The sequence below is a fragment of the Anolis sagrei genome, chromosome 3 (assembly GCF_037176765.1).
Source record: "Anolis sagrei isolate rAnoSag1 chromosome 3, rAnoSag1.mat, whole genome shotgun sequence".
Taxonomy (NCBI): domain Eukaryota; kingdom Metazoa; phylum Chordata; class Lepidosauria; order Squamata; family Dactyloidae; genus Anolis; species Anolis sagrei.
This window is the reverse complement of record NC_090023.1, coordinates 264,154,895-264,173,780: the sequence shown is the minus strand read 5'-3', so window position 1 is coordinate 264,173,780 and position 18,886 is coordinate 264,154,895. Positions and strand designations below refer to the sequence as shown.

At 44.3% G+C, this 18,886-nt stretch overlaps 1 protein-coding gene across 1 annotated transcript; it reads left to right on the top strand.

The window, feature by feature from the left end:
• Nucleotides 1-2,942: 2,942 nt before the first annotated feature.
• Nucleotides 2,943-15,996, top strand: LOC132770428 (cytochrome P450 2J2-like). Its single transcript, XM_067466094.1, has 7 exons — nt 2,943-3,081; nt 3,266-3,426; nt 7,807-7,983; nt 8,709-8,850; nt 13,004-13,188; nt 14,777-14,918; nt 15,799-15,996. Exons 1-7 carry the CDS (start codon nt 3,000-3,002, stop codon nt 15,987-15,989), a joined length of 1,080 nt encoding a protein of 359 aa, XP_067322195.1. The 5' UTR covers nt 2,943-2,999; the 3' UTR covers nt 15,990-15,996.
• Nucleotides 15,997-18,886: the final 2,890 nt, after the last annotated feature.

Below are 18,886 nucleotides of genomic sequence, written 5' to 3'. Positions count from 1 at the left end.
TCGAAGGCTTTCTTGGCCGGAATCACTGGGTTGTTGTAGGTTTTCCAGGCTATATGGCCATGTTTTCTAGAGGCATTTTCTCCTGACGTTTCACCTGCATCTATGGCAAGCATCCTCAGAGGTAGTGAGGTCTGTTGGAAGTAGGAAAATGGGTTTATATATCTGTGGAATGACCAGGGTGGGACAAAGGATTTTTGTCTGCTGGAGCTAGGTGTGAATGTTTCAACTGACCACCTTGATTAGCATTTAATGGCTTGGAAGTGCCTGGGGGAATCTTTTATTGAGAGGTGATTTGATGTGCCTGATTGTTTACTCTCTGTTGCTTTGCTGTTGCAATTTTTGAGTTTTTTAATACTGTTATCCAGATTTTGTTCATTTTCATGGTTTCCTCCTTTCTGTTGAAATTGTCCACATGCTTGTGGATTTCAATGGCTTCTCTGTGTAGCCTGACATGGTGGTTGTGAGAGTGGTCCAGCATTTCTGTGTTCTCAAATAAAATGCTGTGTCCAGGTTGGTTCATCAGGTGCTCTGCTATGGCTGACTTCTCTGGTTGAAGTAGTCTGCAGTGCCTTTCATGTTCCTTGATTCGTGTTTCGGCAATGCTGCTGCATTTGGTGGTCCCTCTGTAGACTTGTCAACAGCTGCATGGTACATGGTAGACTCCTGCAGAAGTGAGAGGATCCCTCTTGTCCTTTGCTGAATGTAGCATTTGTTGGATTTTCTTGGTGGGTCTGTAGATAGTTTGTATGTTGTGTTTCCTCATCAGCTTCCCTATGTGGTCAGTGGTTCCCTTGATGTATGGCAAGAACATTTTTCCTCTGGGTGGATCTTGGTCTTGACTCTTGTGGCTTGTTCTCAGTCTTGCAGCTCTTCTGATGTCTGAGGTGGAGTCTCCATTGGCCTGTAGAGCCCAGTTGAGGTGGTTCAGTTCATCTTGGAGGAGGTGGGCTTCGCAGATTCTTTTTGCACAGTCTGCCAAGGCTTTAATGATGCTTCTTTTTTTGACTTGGGTGATGGTTGGAGTTTTTATGTAGATATGTATTTGTCTGTGTGGGTTTTCTGTAAACGGTGTGACGCAATTGTTGATCTGGTTTGCGGATGACTAGGACATCTAGAAAAGGCAGTCTTCCTTCATTTTCTTCTTCCATGGTGAATTGGATGTTTGGGTGGATGCTGTTAAGATGGTCCAGGAACCCGTTTAGTTCTTCTTCTCCATGGCTCCGAATGGTGAAAGTGTCATCCACATATCTGAACCATATCGTGGGCTTTTTGGTTGCTGTTTCAAGTGCTTGTTTTTCAAAGTGTTCCATGTAGAAATTAGCTATGACCGGGCTGAGAGGGCACCTGATGAACCAACCTGGACACAGCATATTATTTGAGAACACAGAAATGCTGGACCACTCTCACAACCACCATGTCAGACTACACAGAGAAGCCATTGAAATACACAAGCATATGGACAATTTCAACAGAAAGGAAGAAACCATGAAAACGAACGAAATCTGGCTACCAGTATTAAAAAACTCAAAAGAGAGTAAACAATCAGGCACATCAAATCACCTCTCAATAAAAGATTTCCCTCAGGCACTTCCAAGCCATTAAATGCTAATGAAGGTGGTCAGTTGAAACATTAACACCTAGCTCTAGCAGACAAAAGTCCTTTGTCCCACCCTGGTCATTTCACAGATATATAAACCCATTTTCCTACTTCCAACAGACCTCACTACCTCTGCGGATGCTTGCCATAGATGCAGGTGAAACGTCAGGAGAAAATGCCTCTAGAACATGGCCATATAGCTTGGAAAACCTACAACAACCCAGTATGAGAGCAAACTTAAAGCCACCAGGAGGGTGAGGGGAGATGATGACCAGAAATCTGTTTGTGATCATTTTCTTATATCTGCATCTGCATTTATGTGGTGCAGTGCATCTCTGAGGTTCAATAAGAAAAAGAAAGAAAGAAAAAACTTCTGGTGGATGTCCCCCATCCATTTTGCAAAATCCACTGTAACCAAGCCTTTCAGGATGCCAGGGAACCATTTACTGAGATTGAGGGCGCATCCAAACAGCCACATTATTGTGGAAACTCCCTCAATAAAAGGGGGCTGTATAGACGAAGTCCTGGACAGAACCGAATTAATCTGCCATGAACCAGGGTTTTCCTGGTTTGTGGCAAATAACTTGATAGTGAGTTTATTCTGTGCCTTCCTGGAAGGTATGGGGTAGACCCACTACTTCTGGTGTCTGGACTGCAGTCCAGATAATCTGGGCTAAAGTAGCCTGGAAAACTGTGGGAATACCAACCCCCTCCCTAAAACCCCTTCAAAGTCCTAAAAAGAAAAGTACTTTCCCAGTCTCCATTGGAGAACTGTCAATCCCCCCCCCCCCCTTTCGTCTGGCACATCATTTCTATGTATGAGGAGAGCTGCGGCAGCTCTTCAATGGAGGCCGGGCAAGCACTTTTTAAAAAAAGGGTTTTTTAGGACTTTTGGGGAGGAGATTACAGTGTCCTTGTGTTTTAGCTGAATTTTGTAAATAAGAATTATATATTGATTTGTACAATCTATTTTGCACAAGTCCATGCCCAATTCCTGCCATCTCTAGTTTGATTGTCCCCAGCCCTGGCCTTACAATCTATTTTGCACAAGTTCATGCCCAGCCCCCGCTATCTCTTAATTTTGATTGCCCACTGTAGCCCTGGGTTTGGATATTGAGATTGGTCTTGTTTTATTGTAATGTATTTTATAGTCTACTGTTTAATTGTTTGGTCAGCTGTTGTGTGTTGACCCATGTTTTTAAATGTGGTTTGGTTAGCTCTGTGACTATGGGACTTGATCCGATTGTAAGCTGCCATAAGTCCCTTTGGGGAGGCGGTGGTGGGATATAAAAATAAAGTTATAATAATAGTATTATTATTCCTTCCACGCCCAGGTGTTGGACTTTCAAATGGACATACCTGGAAGCAGCAGAGGCGTTTTAGCCAAGTTACACTGCGGAAAATGGGAGTAGGGAAAAAAAGCATGGAGGGCCAAATAGAAGAGGAATCCCAACAGCTTGTAGAGGTTTTTGCACTTGAAAAAGGTATGTGTCAACCTGCAGAAGTTTGCGTGTAGTCTGCACTGGTCTTTGCTGTGAAATCTGTCATATTTTTGTTGATATCCAATATCAACCTAGGTTGACATAAATCCCAAGAGTTCTTTCTCCAAAGAAAATCTAATTGAGACTATTAAGTGGTTGACTGATATTAACTGAACTTGATTTGCAGGGCAGCCATTTGATCCTGCATTGCCCATCACAAATTCAATCTCCAACGTAATATGTGCCATATCTTTCGGATACCGTTTCCCTCTTGAAGATAAAACCTTCAAGGAACTGATTGATGCCGTGACATTTACCTCAAAATTTGGAGGAAGTTTTTTTTATGTGGTAAGGAGCATTTTGAAAACAATTGCAATAATGTTTTAAGTGTTGGATTTTGTCATGGCAAAATGAAGTAAATTCTGCAGAGGTTAATCCTCACACTTTACACTAGGAAAGTAGATATTTGACCATTCCATTGTCATGTATGAGGATGAATGTTTTCTGAAATTTTCTCTCAGTTGATGGAGAAAACAAAGGCTGGAATCCTTTTAGAGCAGAGTTTCTCAACCTGGGGGTCGGGACCCCTGAGGGGGTCATGAGGGGGTGTCAGGGGGGTCACCAAAGACCATCAGAAAACACAATATTTTCTGTTGGGCATCAGGATTCTGTGTGGGAAGTTTGGCCCAATTCTATCATTTGTGGGGTTCAGAATGTTCTTTGATTGTAGGTGAACTATAAATCCCAGCAACTACAACTCCCAAATGTCAAGGTTTATTTTCCCCAAACTCCACCAGTGCTCACATTTGGGCATATAGAGTATTTGTGCCAAGTTTGGTTCAGATCCATCATTGTTTGAGTCCACAGTAATCTCTGGATGTGGGTGAACTACAACTCCAAAACCAAAGGTCCGTGCTCATCAAATCCTTCCAGTAATTTCTGTTGGTCATGGGAATTCTGAGTGCCAAGTTTGGTTCAATTCCATCATTGGTGGAGTTCAGAATGCTCTTTGATTGCAGGTTAACTATAAATCCCAGCAACTATACCTCCCAAATGATAAAAATCAATCTAGCCCCCGACCTCACCAATATTCAAATTTGGGTATCAGGTATTTGTGCCAAATTTGCCAAATTTGGTCCGGTGAATGAAAATACATTCTGAATATCAGATATTTACATGACATTTTAAACAGAGGCTGGATGGCCATCTGTCAGGGGTGCTTTGAATGCAATATTCCTGCTTCTTGGCAGAATGGGGTTGGACTGGATGGCCCATGAGGTCTCTTCCAACTCTATGATTCTATGATTCTATAATTCATAACAGTAGCCAAAATTACAGCTACGAAGTAGCAACAAAAATAATTTTATGGTTGGGGGTCGCTGCAAAATGGGGGGCTGTATTAAGGGGTCATGGCATTAAGAAGGTTGAGAACCACTGTTTTAGAGAGTCTCATCATTGTAAGTGGACTTAGGTTTGTAGGAATTTAAAGGGAGAAGGCTTATTGAATGCATGGGAAAACTTTGGCCCTCCAGGCGTTTTGGACTTCAACTCTCAGAAATGTGAGCCAGCTTACTGGCCATTAGGAATTGTGGAAGTTGAAGTCCAAAACACCTGGAGAGCCAAACTTGCCCATGCCTGGTCTATCATGTCTGCATCCAATTTCGGTCTGCTACATTACTATAAACCAAAGTCAACAAAGAGATTGATGGAGAAGGAGATTGATGCAGCATAGAACATAAGGTATATGAATTGGAATTGAGAAACACCATCTAATTGTTGATGAGCATTGAGCACTCTTGTTGTTTCCTGTTTTGCAATCTCATGATTTGGTTTTATCTTATCACCCCTCCTATGTAAAGTTACGTAACGTAACAAGTTATTCATGGCTGGTGCAATATTTTTGCAGTTACCACACTGAACCTGCACGTCCCAAAGAATTTTGGAAAATTACTCAGCACAGCAAAACACATTGTTTTGTGTGCAAACATTACAGGGGTTTGTACATTTTTTTCACAAAAAGAGCACCTCCTGCAGATATCATAGGCAGCCTTGTCTAACGCAGGAATGACAGGGCTACATTACTGACATGATATGAAACCATGGTAGAGAACAACAGTCTGTTAGGTCTAAATGGCTTCTAGGGAGAGTTAAATTTGATTGAGGATCAATTTATTTGTCTTTTTTACAGTCCATGGTGTCTTTGGGGCCATCTAATCAACTGAGCCACTTTCACTTTGGGAACAGGTAAACTGGGGAATGAAGATGGCCTCTGCCTTGCTTCCCTCTAACTGACCTTAATAGTGCCTGGAGGACACCAAAATGTCATCTGATAATCCTCAGCACATGGAATGGTGGCATCCAGCACACCGGGATTGGAGAGGGGAGAGTACAAAGGGATTCATCTTCCCTTCCCTGCCCGGCATGCCGGAGATCACCTTTCAAGCCACTGAGGAGTGTTTAATGCCATTTCAGCTACTCTGATATTTGTGCTGTTGAAGGCTTTCATTGCCAGAATCATAGGGTTGCTGTGAGTTTTTCAGACTGTATGGCCATGTTCCAGTAATATTCCCTCCTGATCTTTCACCTAGATCTGTGGACAGCATCTTCAGACCTCTGAAAGTGCTAACCACAGATGCAGGTGAAACATCAGGACAATTTTATTGTCCAGACGGTAGAAGAGGCAATAAGGGAATCAGCTCTTTTGGATCTGATCCTAAACAACACTGAGGATCTGTTTAATGGAGTGGAACTGCTGGGATCCTTACGTGAGAGTGACCATGTGTTTCTGGAGTTTGTGTTGCAAAGGAAGGGGGAAACTAAAAGAAGTCAAATATGCATCCTAGACTGTAGAAGAGCCGACTTCGGGAAATGTAAGGAAATACTGAGTGTGATTCCATGGACAGGAATATTAAAAGAGAAGGGAGATAATGATTGATGTGAGTTTCTTAAAAGTGGGATACTGAAGGCACGATTGCAAACAGTGTGAGCAAGGAGAAAAAATAAATAAGAGAAAGTGTACTGTAAAGAAATCAGAATTGATGTCCAAAGAAGATTTAACTGAGTTAAGATTTCAAAGAGACATGCACAAGAAATAGAAAATGAGGGAAATCGCCAAAGAGGAATTCAAATAAATAACCAACATATGTAGGGAAAAGATTTGTAAGGCTAAAGTGCAAGATTATCTCAGGCTCAACATCTTCTTTGCCTCAGTCTGTCATGAATAACTTTTCAATAACTTTAAAGCATCAATTCTTTTTATTGCAATTTCCAGTGTGAGAGGGTATATCAGATTACAGAAAAACATTTAAAAATACAAACATACAGATTCTATGCAACTACATTGGATTTACAATTACATGGCTAACAAACAAAGGTGAATTATATTTTCACTCACCATTAACACACATGTACATGCATTCATCATTATGCATCAAAATATTACCATATCCTTTCTCCCTCCTTGGAGAAGCACGTGTTAGGCCAGACCCTGCTTTCCTGCAGCCTGCCAACACACAGTTCCAAAACTTTCATAATGCCATAACTTCAAAACTCCTCTTTCTCTAAGAACAATGCCAGATCTCTGTTTTCCGTACAGCAGAACCTGACTCCCTGCACAAAATCTAAGGCTCCAAAAGTGCACTTCTTTCTCTTTCCTTAAGAAAGAAGTCCCAAAGTGTCCAGAATCATGCTTTCCCATAACATATTTGACACTCTGAATACAGCATCTCTCTCCTTCCCATGGAGCAGAGCATGGCAGGTGAACCAGACTCCTCAGGTCAGTCACAATTTGATCATTAGTAGATCCAGCCTTTTATAGGAATATTCTGCTGACATAGTCTCAAAGTTGTAAATGGATGATAGACGTCCTCTATCCTGGCTCCATCTTTGTTTCCTGGCCATATGTTGATTCTTCTGGATTGGTGTTGACAAACACAAGTCTTGTGTTGACTTCCTTCTTAACATTGTAAACATTTATCTTATCACTGTCCAGTTCTGATCACAGTTTACTTTTCAGTTCTTATTAGCAACTTTTAATTACAGTTCCAGAAATCAGGTAGTCAGTCATTGCAGGCCTTAATATTATACTGGTGTCTCCAAAATTATTAGCTCCATTCATACATCCTTCCATTCTTCCATTCATTCCCACACATCATATTAAATTCACATTTATCAAATCTGCATGTTGAATTTCTTATTACAAGTCTTCTCCCCAAAGCCTCGTCTGAAAAGCCTCATCCTGCCCAGACTCAGATGCCTCTATTCCTGGAGAGTCATACCTCTGCTCAACAGTAGCAATCTCTACAGTATCAGGGTACTCATCCACCATTCTGCTGCTGGGAGGAAACTCTCCTCCCCATCATCCTTATCTTGCCTGAAAATCCTGACTACGTAGTCCAGGAATACCTGGCTAATTTTCGAGGGCTAGATGAACTACATCCAAGAGTATTGCAGGAGCTAGCAGAAGTAGTTTTATAACCAATGGCAATCACCTTTAAGAATTCTTGGAGAACAGGAGAAATCCCAGCAGACTGGAGAAGGACAAATGTTGTCCTTCAAGAAGGGGAAAAAAATAGGACACAAAAGCATTACTGTCTCCATTTCTTGTTTATAGCCAATAAATGTTCTTATCCTAAAGCAACTTGTGTGTGTCAAAGCTGCTTTAGCTGATTGACTGTGTTTCCTTGCCTCTGCCCTACTAATGGTAGGTATTTGCTTATTTCTTTGTAGCTATATGAAATGTTCCCATGGCTCATGAAGCATCTTCCAGCGCCTCACAACGAGGCATTTCATGCTACAAAGATGCTGCTTTCATTGGCAAAGGAAGAAATACAGAAACATAAAGAGCAAATGTCCTTTCAGGAACCACGGGATTTCATTGATTTCTACCTGCTTGAAATAGAAAAAGTAAGTATCTGCTTTGTATCCAATTATATCAATTCCAAGAAATGCAATGGGACTTTGGTATCTGCTGTGGTATGATTACAGGATCCCCATGGATACCAAAATCTGTGAATGTCCAAATTCCATTCTCTATCTATATAAGTAAAAATGGCAACACCATTTGGGGTCCCAACCCATAGTTTGAGAAACTCTAATATAGATGATGTTGTTCATCTGGAGCAGATAAAAAGGTAACCCCCCCCCCCCCCACACACACACATACATACATACACGGTCTATGTCAATGAGCAGAAATTAAAAGCAGGTATAAAAGGACCACGGGCTTTCAGATGTATGTGCCTCTAATAAGGATGTCACAAAGGAATAACTGCCCCAGGACTAAGGCATTCTCACTACATCCAAGACCAGAGTAACAGCAAAACTCCATAGTATAGACACATTTTCCGGATCAGCACCTCAGTCCTGCCAAGAAATTCTTGGCTAGGAGTCCTGCTGTTGAAACAGCACCCAAATTCACACGCTTACGAAATCTGTTTCACCAGTAGAATAATATAGTGTCTCCCTGCCTTAGTGTTCCTTGCCTTTAAAAACCCTTCAAAATACATGAGGTTGCAATAAATCAATAGCCAACATGAAGGCACATGCACACATGTATAAAGACAGACTTGAAAAAGAAGCTTTGTAGTCAGTCATTAGTCATATTTCATCTTTCACATTGTCACCATCAGAGGAAGAATGATCCTACCTCTACATATGATGAAGAGAACATGGCTCAGGATATTCATGACTTATTTTTTGCTGGAACGGAAACGACTGCCACTTCTCTGAAATGGGCAGTCCTCCTTTTGGCAAATCATCCAGATATTCAAGGTAAGAGAGAACACTGTGCAGCAAGAACAACAAACTGCTGTGTCAGTAGTGACTAGGGCTGGGCGGTTTCGTTCGTTAATTTTGTATATCGTTCCCCCCCCCCCCCCGTTAATTTCCCATATACGAAACGATATCAAACTTTTTTCCAAACCCGGAAGTGTATTTTTAAAATCGAAACAGCATGCGCCAAATATTTTTGTATTTCCGTCCATTTCGGAAATACGTAAGATGGCTAGATGCTTGCTGGGATCTCCGGGAGCCAATCAGAAGAACCCACGGAGCTGATTGCCCTGTGGGTTCTCCTGATTGGGCCCGCAGTGCCTCCTGCTGAGGATTATTAGGCTGGCTCTCCTCTCTCTCCTCTCCTTAGCCAGTCAGAGCCTGAAAGAGGAGGAGGAGGAGGAGGAGAGGGCGGGGAAGGCGCCGGCTGAGCAAGCGAGCGAGAGGGCGAGCGACCCTCAGCGGGAAGGCGGCCCCGTCCCTCCTTCCTCACCTTTGCGGTGGCTGTGTTTCGGAGGAGCCGGGCCCGACTCGGCGGCAGCGCTTGAGGGCCCGCCAGAGTGAGTGCCTGCCTTCCCTCCTTTCCCTTCCTCTTTTCTTTCTTCTCCTTTCCCTCCTCTTGGTGGAGAGAGAAAGAGAGAGAGAGAGAGCCCGCAGGACTCAGGAGGGTGGGACGGAGCTGGGAGCAGCGGGAAGGCTCAGTCTGTTTGCCCTGTGGCTCTTTTTGGCAAGCATTTTCTGCCAAATATTTTTATTATTATTAAAAAAAATTAATAATTAAATTAAAAAATATTGAAAAAATATTGAAAAAAAATTCGTTGATGCATGCGCAACCGTGGGTGCCATCTTTACAAAACGTTTTGTAAATATTAACGAAATTTCGTAAATACCAAACTTTTTTTTATGGAAAATTTCGGATATATTTTTAAATACAAAACGCTGAGGCACCCTAAAAACGAAACGATATTAGAAACAAATTTTTCCGTTGTTACCCAGGCCTAGTAGTGACTTTTTAACAATGTACTCAATCAAAGAAGAAAGAAAATCAGATCTAGCTTCTATTCTTTCTATGAATGTGGTAGACATTTATAATTGGACCACACAGTTTACAGAAAACCTACATACAATTTATTTGTTTATCTTGTCAGAAATAAATTGAGAATACAGTGATAATGTATAGGAAAACCACAAACAGGGTTAAAATCTTGGAATAATACTAAATGTCCTTTGACCAGAAGCTGGCTACTTGGAGTGCCTCTGGTGTCACTGTGAGAAGGTCCTCCATTGAGCATATGGCAGGACGCAGGCTGCAATTAGTAGGTGGTCTGTGGTTTGCTCTTCTCCACACTTGCATGTCATGGACTCCACTTTGTGGCCCCATTTCTTAAGGTTGGCTCTGCATCTTGTGGCCCCGGGGCAGTCTGTTCAGCGCCTTCCAAGTCGCCTAGTCTTCTGTGTGCCGAAAGGGGAATTTCTCATCAGGTATCAGCCACTGATTGAGCTTTTAACCTGCCACTTTTGGTCTCTTGCTTGCTGAGCTGTTACTGTGAGTATCTCTGAAGAACTTAGAAAGCTATTTCTTGATTTAAGGCATTGGCTTGCTGGCCGATATCCGAACACAGGGTCAGAGATCATGTCACTGCCTTGGTCTTCTCATTATAGGCTGCTACTTCTTGATGGATGTCAGGTGGTGCAATACTGGCTAAAAAGTAACATTTCTCCAGTGGTGTAGGGCATAGACATCCTGTGATAATGTGTCAGGTCTCATTAAGAGCCACATCCACTGTTTTAACGTGGTGAAATGTATTCCACATTGGGCATGAGTGTTCAGCAGCAGAGTGGAATATGTACACTGATAGATACCTAACTCCAACCATCACCCTTGTAAAAAAAAAAGAAGCAGCACAATTAAAGTCCTGGAAGACCCCACGAACTGTATTGTCGAACCCTACACCCTTCAAGATGAACTGAACCACCTAAACTGGTCTCTAGAGACCAATGGATACTCCACTACAGACATTGGAAGAGCTGCAAGACTGAGAACAAGCCAGGAGAGTAAAGACAAAGATCCACCCAGAGGAAAAGTGTTCTTGCCATATATCAAGGGAACCACTGACTGCATAGGGAAGCTGATGAAGAAACACAACCTGTAAACAATTTACAGAGCCACCAAACATATTCAACAAATGCTCCTTTCAGCAAAGGATAAGAGGGATCCTTTCACCACTGCAGGAGTGTACAAGTCTACATAGGGACCACCAAACACAGAGCCTAGACACGAATCAAAGAACACGAAAAGCACTGTAGACTAATTCAACTAGAGAAGTCATCTATAGCAGATCACATGATGAACCAACCTGGACAAAGAATATTATTTGAGAATACAGAAATTCTAGACCCCATTGACAACCATTATGTCGGACTACACAGAGAAGTCATTGACATCAACAAGCACGTGGACAATTTCAACAGAAAGCAGGAAACCATGAAAATGAACAAAATCTGGTTACCAGTATTCAAAAACCAGATAGCAAACAATCAAGTTTTAGTTAACACTTCCAATCAGAGGATGCCTTCAGGTAACAGAGGCAAGGCTACTTCTTTGCAGATACCCTCAATGATTGAATTTGCAGCTACCTGGCCACTCAATGCTATTCAAGCTTGCCAATTGCAACATTCACACTTGCTTTAACAGACAAGGGCATTCCACAGATATATGTACACTCCACTTGCTTCACTACCAACTGAACCGCTGAAGATGTTGTGCTGTCACGCGCTGGGCCTGTAATAATTGTCTTTTGAACAGGACGTGCACTTTGTGCCCAGCGGGAAGCCAGGGTGCCTTGATAGAGAGGCCCTAAGGATTTTCCTCTGGAAGAGTCTTTAGAGGCTTGAAAGGTTTGTGTCAGCCAGTCCGACACAGCAGCCAAGCACCAGTTTAAGGTCTAGACAGCCTCCTCGGTGACAGGTGAGAAGGAGTGACAGATTTGGACATCACCTGCATAGAGATAACATCTCATTCCGAAACTCCGAATGATCTCCCCCAGCGGCTTCATGTAGATGCTAAATAACATCGGGGACAGGATTGAACCCTGTGGGACTCCACATAACAATGGTTGTGGGGCCGAACAGGTATCACCCAATAAACCTTCTGGAACCGTCCCTCAAGGAAGGATCGGAGCCACTGCAGAGCAGTGCCCCCGAGACCCATATCCATGAGGCGCCCCAGAAGGATACCGTGATCGATGGTATCGAAGGCTGCTGAGAGGTCCAGCAGAACTATCAGGGACACACTCCCCCTGTCCAGCTCCCGGCGTTGATCATCTACTAAGGCGACCAAGGCTGTCTCAGTTCCATGTCCCCGCCTAAAGCCAGATTGTGCCGGGTCTAGATAATCAGTGTCTACCAGAAATCCCTGGAGTTGTGTTGCCACCACACGTTCCATGACTGCCCAAGTAGGGGAGATTGGAAACTGGCTGATAGTTGTCTAATTGAGTGGGATCCAGTGATGGTTTCTTCAACAGTGGTTTTATGATAGCTTGTTTTACATTTTGTTTTACATTACTAGATTTTGGTGCTGCAGTTGCCATTAGAATGGTGCACATGTCCACCATCAGTTAAACTTTTGCACTTTAAGCTTTAAAGTTTCATGAGTGCCCCCAGGAGTTCTGGAAATTTGACTATATGTTGATTTATAACTCTCTTGTTATGTTATACCTTGTCATAGTTTTGGGGGGTTGACCAAGCTTTATGCCAATATTCTGTTTCAGGCTACCATGGTGCTCCAGGTCAGAAGGGGGATAAGGGTGATGAGGGCCCTCCAGCAAGCTTGTTTTAAGCTTGCTGGAAACTTTCCCTCCTGTAAGGAGGCATTTACCACCACCTTCACCCACTCTGCCAAGACTGTAGGATTTGGAGAAACCAGGCTCAGATTCCGATTGAGCCATGAAAATGGCATGAACTCTTTGGAGAGAAAGTGGGACATAAATATCATAAACTTATTGTGATTTGGGAGTTGTTATCTATTAAATTATAATGGATAGACCTGTATGAATTTTTCATTGGACATTATTAAAAATCCATGAATAATTATTCTGAAATCAACTTTAGTATTCATAATAAAATTTTCATTAATTTCCACCCTTTTCCACAGATAAAGCCTACAAGGAAATAGAAGATGTTTTGTGCTCCTCTTTCTTCAGCTATCAAGATCTAAAGAAGCTCCCTTATACAAATGCTGTGCTCCATGAGATTCAGCGTTTTAAATATCCCTTCTTATTTGGGTTCCCAAGACAAACGGCCAAAGATGTGAAGATGAGAGGTTTTCTCATCCCTAAGGTAGAGAATGTAGATATGCACTTCTGTATCTCCAGAACAAGGTTGGGAGATAGAAGATTTTGAGAGATTTACCCATGTAGATGGCACCAGCATGGAGTAGTGGTTTGAACAATGGATTTGGTGCTCATCTACATTGATCACTCAGTGCAGATTGAAGGCAACTCAAAAATGTGGTGTCTAAACAGGCATAACAATTCATTTTTGAGTCCTTAAATTGGACTAAAGACCTCTTCATGTGGCGATTTCAGACTGTGCCATTTTGACGGCAGTCATGGCGAAAGGGAAGGTGCTTGGGGTGGCTCATAGTGCCCCACGTGCCCTCTCTCCTTCCCCCATCATACACTGGGGATGGGACAGTGTACGTTGGCACATTGCCCCACCGCCCTTTCCCCCATCATATGGGGAAAAGGGTGGGGGTAAATTCTGATAGCTCCATCGGCACTTCCCCTCCACTTTTGGGCAGGGTGTGCCATGCATTGTGTGATGGAGCACGGCAGGTTCTGTCCTTGCTGTGAATAAAGGCAGCAAAATGGGGCTAAAATTCCCTGTCCTAAGCAAATTTGTGTTAGTCTCCAAAATAGGCTACTGAATGCACTTCTGTGCATGCAGGTGTACCCACTCGTGATGCTGACTGCATTAAATGGGCTGAATGCTCTCTGAATCGCTGTATTGGTGCCTAGATGGTCCAGTGGAGCCAAACTACATCTGCCCCGCTGGTCCATCCCTTGTCCTATGTGTCTCCACTGTTGCTCCTTCTCAGCCATGGAGCTCCCTGCGAGTGTCTAGCCACAATAGCCATCACTGCAAAGGTCATAATATGCAATTAACATGGAGGGAGTAAAGCAACCTCATCCTTCTTGCTGACCACATAGTGCCTTGTTAGGACATCAAGAGATGCAACACTTACACAGAAAAAAATGAAATGCAATGCTACAGGATGGGTATGCCTGGATTGACAGCAGTATATGTGAAAAAGATCTTGGAGTCGTTGCGGACAAAAAGTTGAACATGAGCCAACAGTGTGAGGCAGCAGCTAAAAAAGCCAATCTGCAAGATAGGCAGGAGACATCCAGTGGAAGTTTACTTTTATTTTTTTTAATTGACACACTGGACCACATATGTGCTGATCCGGATATCTGAATGTGCGTACAAGCAGATTTCTTGTCACTCATTATATATCTTCACCCTCTTGCTACCATCAGAACAAAGGCATTCTCAAAATGTTCTCATGGGAATTGCTTTCCAGTTGTGTTTCCATTTAGTCACCTTTGCGTCTGCAGCTCCATTTGTTTACAGCCCTCATCAGCTGTTTCAGGACAGGAGCAGTCCACACCAGCAAATAAGAAGGAAAGCATGCATTTTTCTTGCGTGCAAGAACATACAGTCATGAAGATATGCACATTTTTTTGGATTTTAGCTCATCTTTTTATGTCTTACTCTTTAATGCAAACCAGCACACATTTTAGGCAAATGTCATTTAGCCATCCCCCCTTTCATCCTAGTTCCTTCTGCATTTTAGGCCTGTGTAGAAGGGGCCTAAGAGAGATGTGTATGTGCCTGTTTGTCTGACATTGTTTCTGCCTTTCAGGGAACAGCTATTATACCAAACATGCGCTCTGTTCTTCTGGATCCTAAGCACTGGGAGTCCCCTAAAGAGTTCAATCCAAACCATTTTTTGGACCAGGATGGACATTTTGTTGCTAAAGAACAGTTTCTGGCATTTGGTGCAGGTAAAAGTAGTTCATAGTGACTTGTGATTTATCAGTGTGTCTTCTGGGGAGTTTCCATGATCAGAGCTGCTGCAGTCTCTGTCCTTTGTGAGTCAGTAGAGTTGCTGCAGCACATATTAATCAAGGCAGCAAAACATTCATTGCAATTATGGTGCAATTAAGAACCATAAACTAATACATGATGGTGCAATTATGGGAATTCAGAGATTTTCTTCCAATAAAGTCTGTAAAAATCCATGAGAGGGAAAAATGAAGAGAAAAACATGGGTGATGGATGTTGGTATGGATAAAGAGATTATTCTGCCATTTTAGTTTGCTTTGTTTTTATTTGGTAGTTCATAGCATTATGAAAATGCTTTTAGGAAGTGTTTACACTGAAGGAGCTTTAGGTGCCCTTAGCTTGCACAGCAGTTACTGTTCCCTCCCCTAATTCCTCACTATTTTCTTTCTGGCAGATAGTAACACCAAAACTGTTGCTGCTGTATTCTTAATTGAAAGAAAATTGCCTCCCCTCTTCCCTAGTTATACCTCTATCTTATTCATGCCAGGGAGAAAACACATGAAAGAAACAGAAAGGATTGCAAGGCATACACGACTAAAGCACTCCTGAAAGATGCCCTTTCAACCTTTGTTTACCATTGCCCAATGATGGAGAGGTCACCATCTTCCAATGTGGTCTATTCTAATTTAGTCAACACTTTAAAATAACAGGTTCTTTCCAATGCTTAGGCAGAATGGCTTCTCTTGTAGTTTGAATTGGATCAGTTACTTTAAAAGGGTGGAGTGGATCATGGCTTTCCAATCCATAGTCCAGTTTTCAACCCATCCCTGTTTGCTGAATGGAATACATGCACACTTTCTGTCTTTGTTTCCCCTGTAGGGGCTCGGGCGTGTTTGGGGGAGCAGCTGGCAAGGATGGAGTTCTTCATCTTCGTTGTCAATCTGCTGAGGGCCTTCCGTTTCCAGCTGCCTCCAGGAGTCAAAGAACTCAACGAAGAACCTGAAGCAGGACTGTCAACACCACCCCATCCTTATAAAGTGTGTGCTGTTCCTCGCTGTAGTTCATCATAAAATATACAAAAATAATAGCAATGGCATGTACTTGATCAGTTTTAGACTAACTGTGCCTTCCAACCTTCGCAGGGGTGGTGGACCCATTAGAATGGTCCGCCCCAGGAGACTTATGGATCCAAATGGACTCCTGACGGCTCTTGGGGATCTCTCCACCTCCTTGGTTAGTGATACTGTCGATACTCTGGTCTCTCGTTGGAATAATGAGTTGACTAGGGCAATTGACACTATCGCTCTGGAACGCCCCCTCTCGGGTAACCGAGCTAAACCAGCCTCTTGGTTCACCGAGGAGCTGGCAGCGATGAAGCGAAAGAAGAGGAGGTTAGAGTGTGTGTGGCGCCAGAACCCCACCAATCCAGCCCAAACACACCTGAATGCCTTTCTAAGGTCCTACGGTGTGGCAATAACGGCAGCTCAGAAAATATTCATCACAGCCAATATTGCATCAGCGAAGAATCGTCCGGCGGAGCTTTTCCGAGTTGTCAGGGGCCTGTTAAATCCGCCAAAAAGCGAGGCCTCGGACAACTCGGTGGCTCGCTGTGAAGCATTTGCTCGATCCTTCGCGGATAAAATTGAGCGGATTCGGTCGGGTTTTGACGTCATGTTAACGGCAGTCTCTGGGGATGTAACGAGAGCATCTGCTTATCCAGTTTTATTGGATTCTTTTCAATTGGTTCAGCTTGAGGAGGTGGACAGGATCCTTGGAGAGGTGCGACCCACCACATGCATCCTAGACCCCTGCCCTTCCTGGCTGATCAAGGAAGCCAGAGGGGGTTTGGCGGAGTGGGTGAAGGTGATGGTTAATGCCTCCTTACAGGAAGGAAAATTTCCAGCGAGCTTGAAACAAGCTATTATAAAACCGCTGTTGAAGAAACCATCACTGGATCCCACTCAATTCGACAACTATCGGCCAGTTTCCAATCTCCCCTATTTGGGCAAGGTCATGGAACGTGTGGTGGCAACACAACTCCAGGGGTTTCTGGTAGACACTGATGATCTAGACCCGGCACAGTCTGGCTTTAGGCCGGGACATGGAACCGAGACAGCCTTGGTCGCCTTGGTAGATGATCTACGCAGGGAGCTAGACAGGGGGAGTGTCTCCCTGTTAGTTCTGCTGGACCTCTCAGCGGCCTTCGATACCGTCGATCACGGTATCCTTCTGGGCCGCCTCATGGATATGGGGCTCGGAGGCACTGCTCTGCGGTGGCTTCGATCCTTCCTTGAGGGACGGACCCAGAAGGTGTTATTGGGTGACACCTGTTCGGCCCCACAACCGTTGTTGTGTGGAGTCCCATAGGGTTAAATCTTGTCCCCGAAGTTATTTAACATCTACATGAAGCCGCTGGGAGAGATCATTCGGAGTTTCGGACTAAGATGCTATCTCTATGCAGATGACGTCCAAATCTGTCACTCCTTCCCACCTGTCACCAAGGAGGCTGTCCAGACCTTGAACCGGTGTTTAGCAGCTGTATCAGACTGGATGAGAGCTAACAAATTGAAATTGAATCCAGACAAGACAGAGGTCCTACTGGTCAGTTGGAAGGCCGAACAGGGTATAGGGTTACAGCCTGTGTTAGATGGGGTTACACTCCCCCTGAAGACGCAGGTTCGCAGCTTGGGAGTGATCCTGGACTCATCGCTGAGCCTGGAACCTCAGGTCTCAGCGGTGGCCGGCAGAGCTTTCGCACAATTAAAACTTGTGCGCCAGCTGCGCCCGTACCTTGGGAAGTCGGATCTGGCCATGGTGGTCCACGCTCTTGTCACATCCCGGTTGGATTACTGCAATGCACTCTACGTGGGGTTGCCTTTGAAGACTGCTCGGAAACTTCAACTAGTCCAACGAGAAGCAGCCAGATTGCTCACCGGAGCGGCGTACAGGGAGCATACCACCCCCCTGTTGCGTCAGCTCCACTGGCTGCCGATCCAATTCCGAGCACAATTCAAAGTGCTGGTTTTGACCTATAAAACCCTATACGGTTCCGGCCCAGTGTATTTGTCCGAACGGATCTCCCTCTACATCCCACCTCGAAGTTTAAGATCTTCTGGGGAGGCCCTGCTCTCGACCCCGCCAGTGTCACATTAATAATTCCAAATCGGTCTCCTGATACGGTAAGTTGGTGTAACCAGGTTGGCGGTCCCTCGGGATTGAAAGTGGTGCTGTTGAACGCCAGATCTGTCAATGGTAAAACAACTTTCATCCAAGATTTAATCCTGGATGAACGAGCAGATCTGGCGTGCATCACAGAGACCTGGCTAGACTAAGCGGGAGGTGTAAATTTAACCCAGCTTTGTCCACCCGGGTTCTCTGTGCAGCACCAACCGAGATCCGGAGGGCGGGGAGGTGGGGTTGCAGTAGTCTATAGAGACTCCATTCTTCTGACCAGGGCCCCCATCCCGCAGTCAACAAATTTTGAATGCGTCCACCTGAGGGTGGGTGACCGGGACAGATTAGGGATTCTGTTAGTGTACCGCCCACCTCGCTGCACTACAGTCTCCCTACCTGAGCTAGCGGGGGTGGTCTCGGACCTGGCATTGGAGTCCCAACGGCTGCTTGTGCTGGGGGACTTCAATGTCCATGCCGAGGCTGCCCTAACGGGAGCGGCTCAGGACTTCATGTCTACCATGGCGACCATGGGGCTGTCCCAACAAGTATCTGGCCCCACCCATAGTGCTGGACATACATTGGACTTGGTTTTCTTTCAGGGATGGGAGGAAGGCGGCGGTGTTGAGGAGTTATCCATCTCTCCGTTGCCATGGACCGACCACCACCTGGTCAGCTTTAGACTTACTGCACCCCCTAACCTCCGCAGAGGTGGAGGACCTATTAAATTGGTCCGCCCCAGGAGGCTTATGGATCCGGAGGGATTCCTGATGGCTCTTGGGGAATTCCCCGCCAC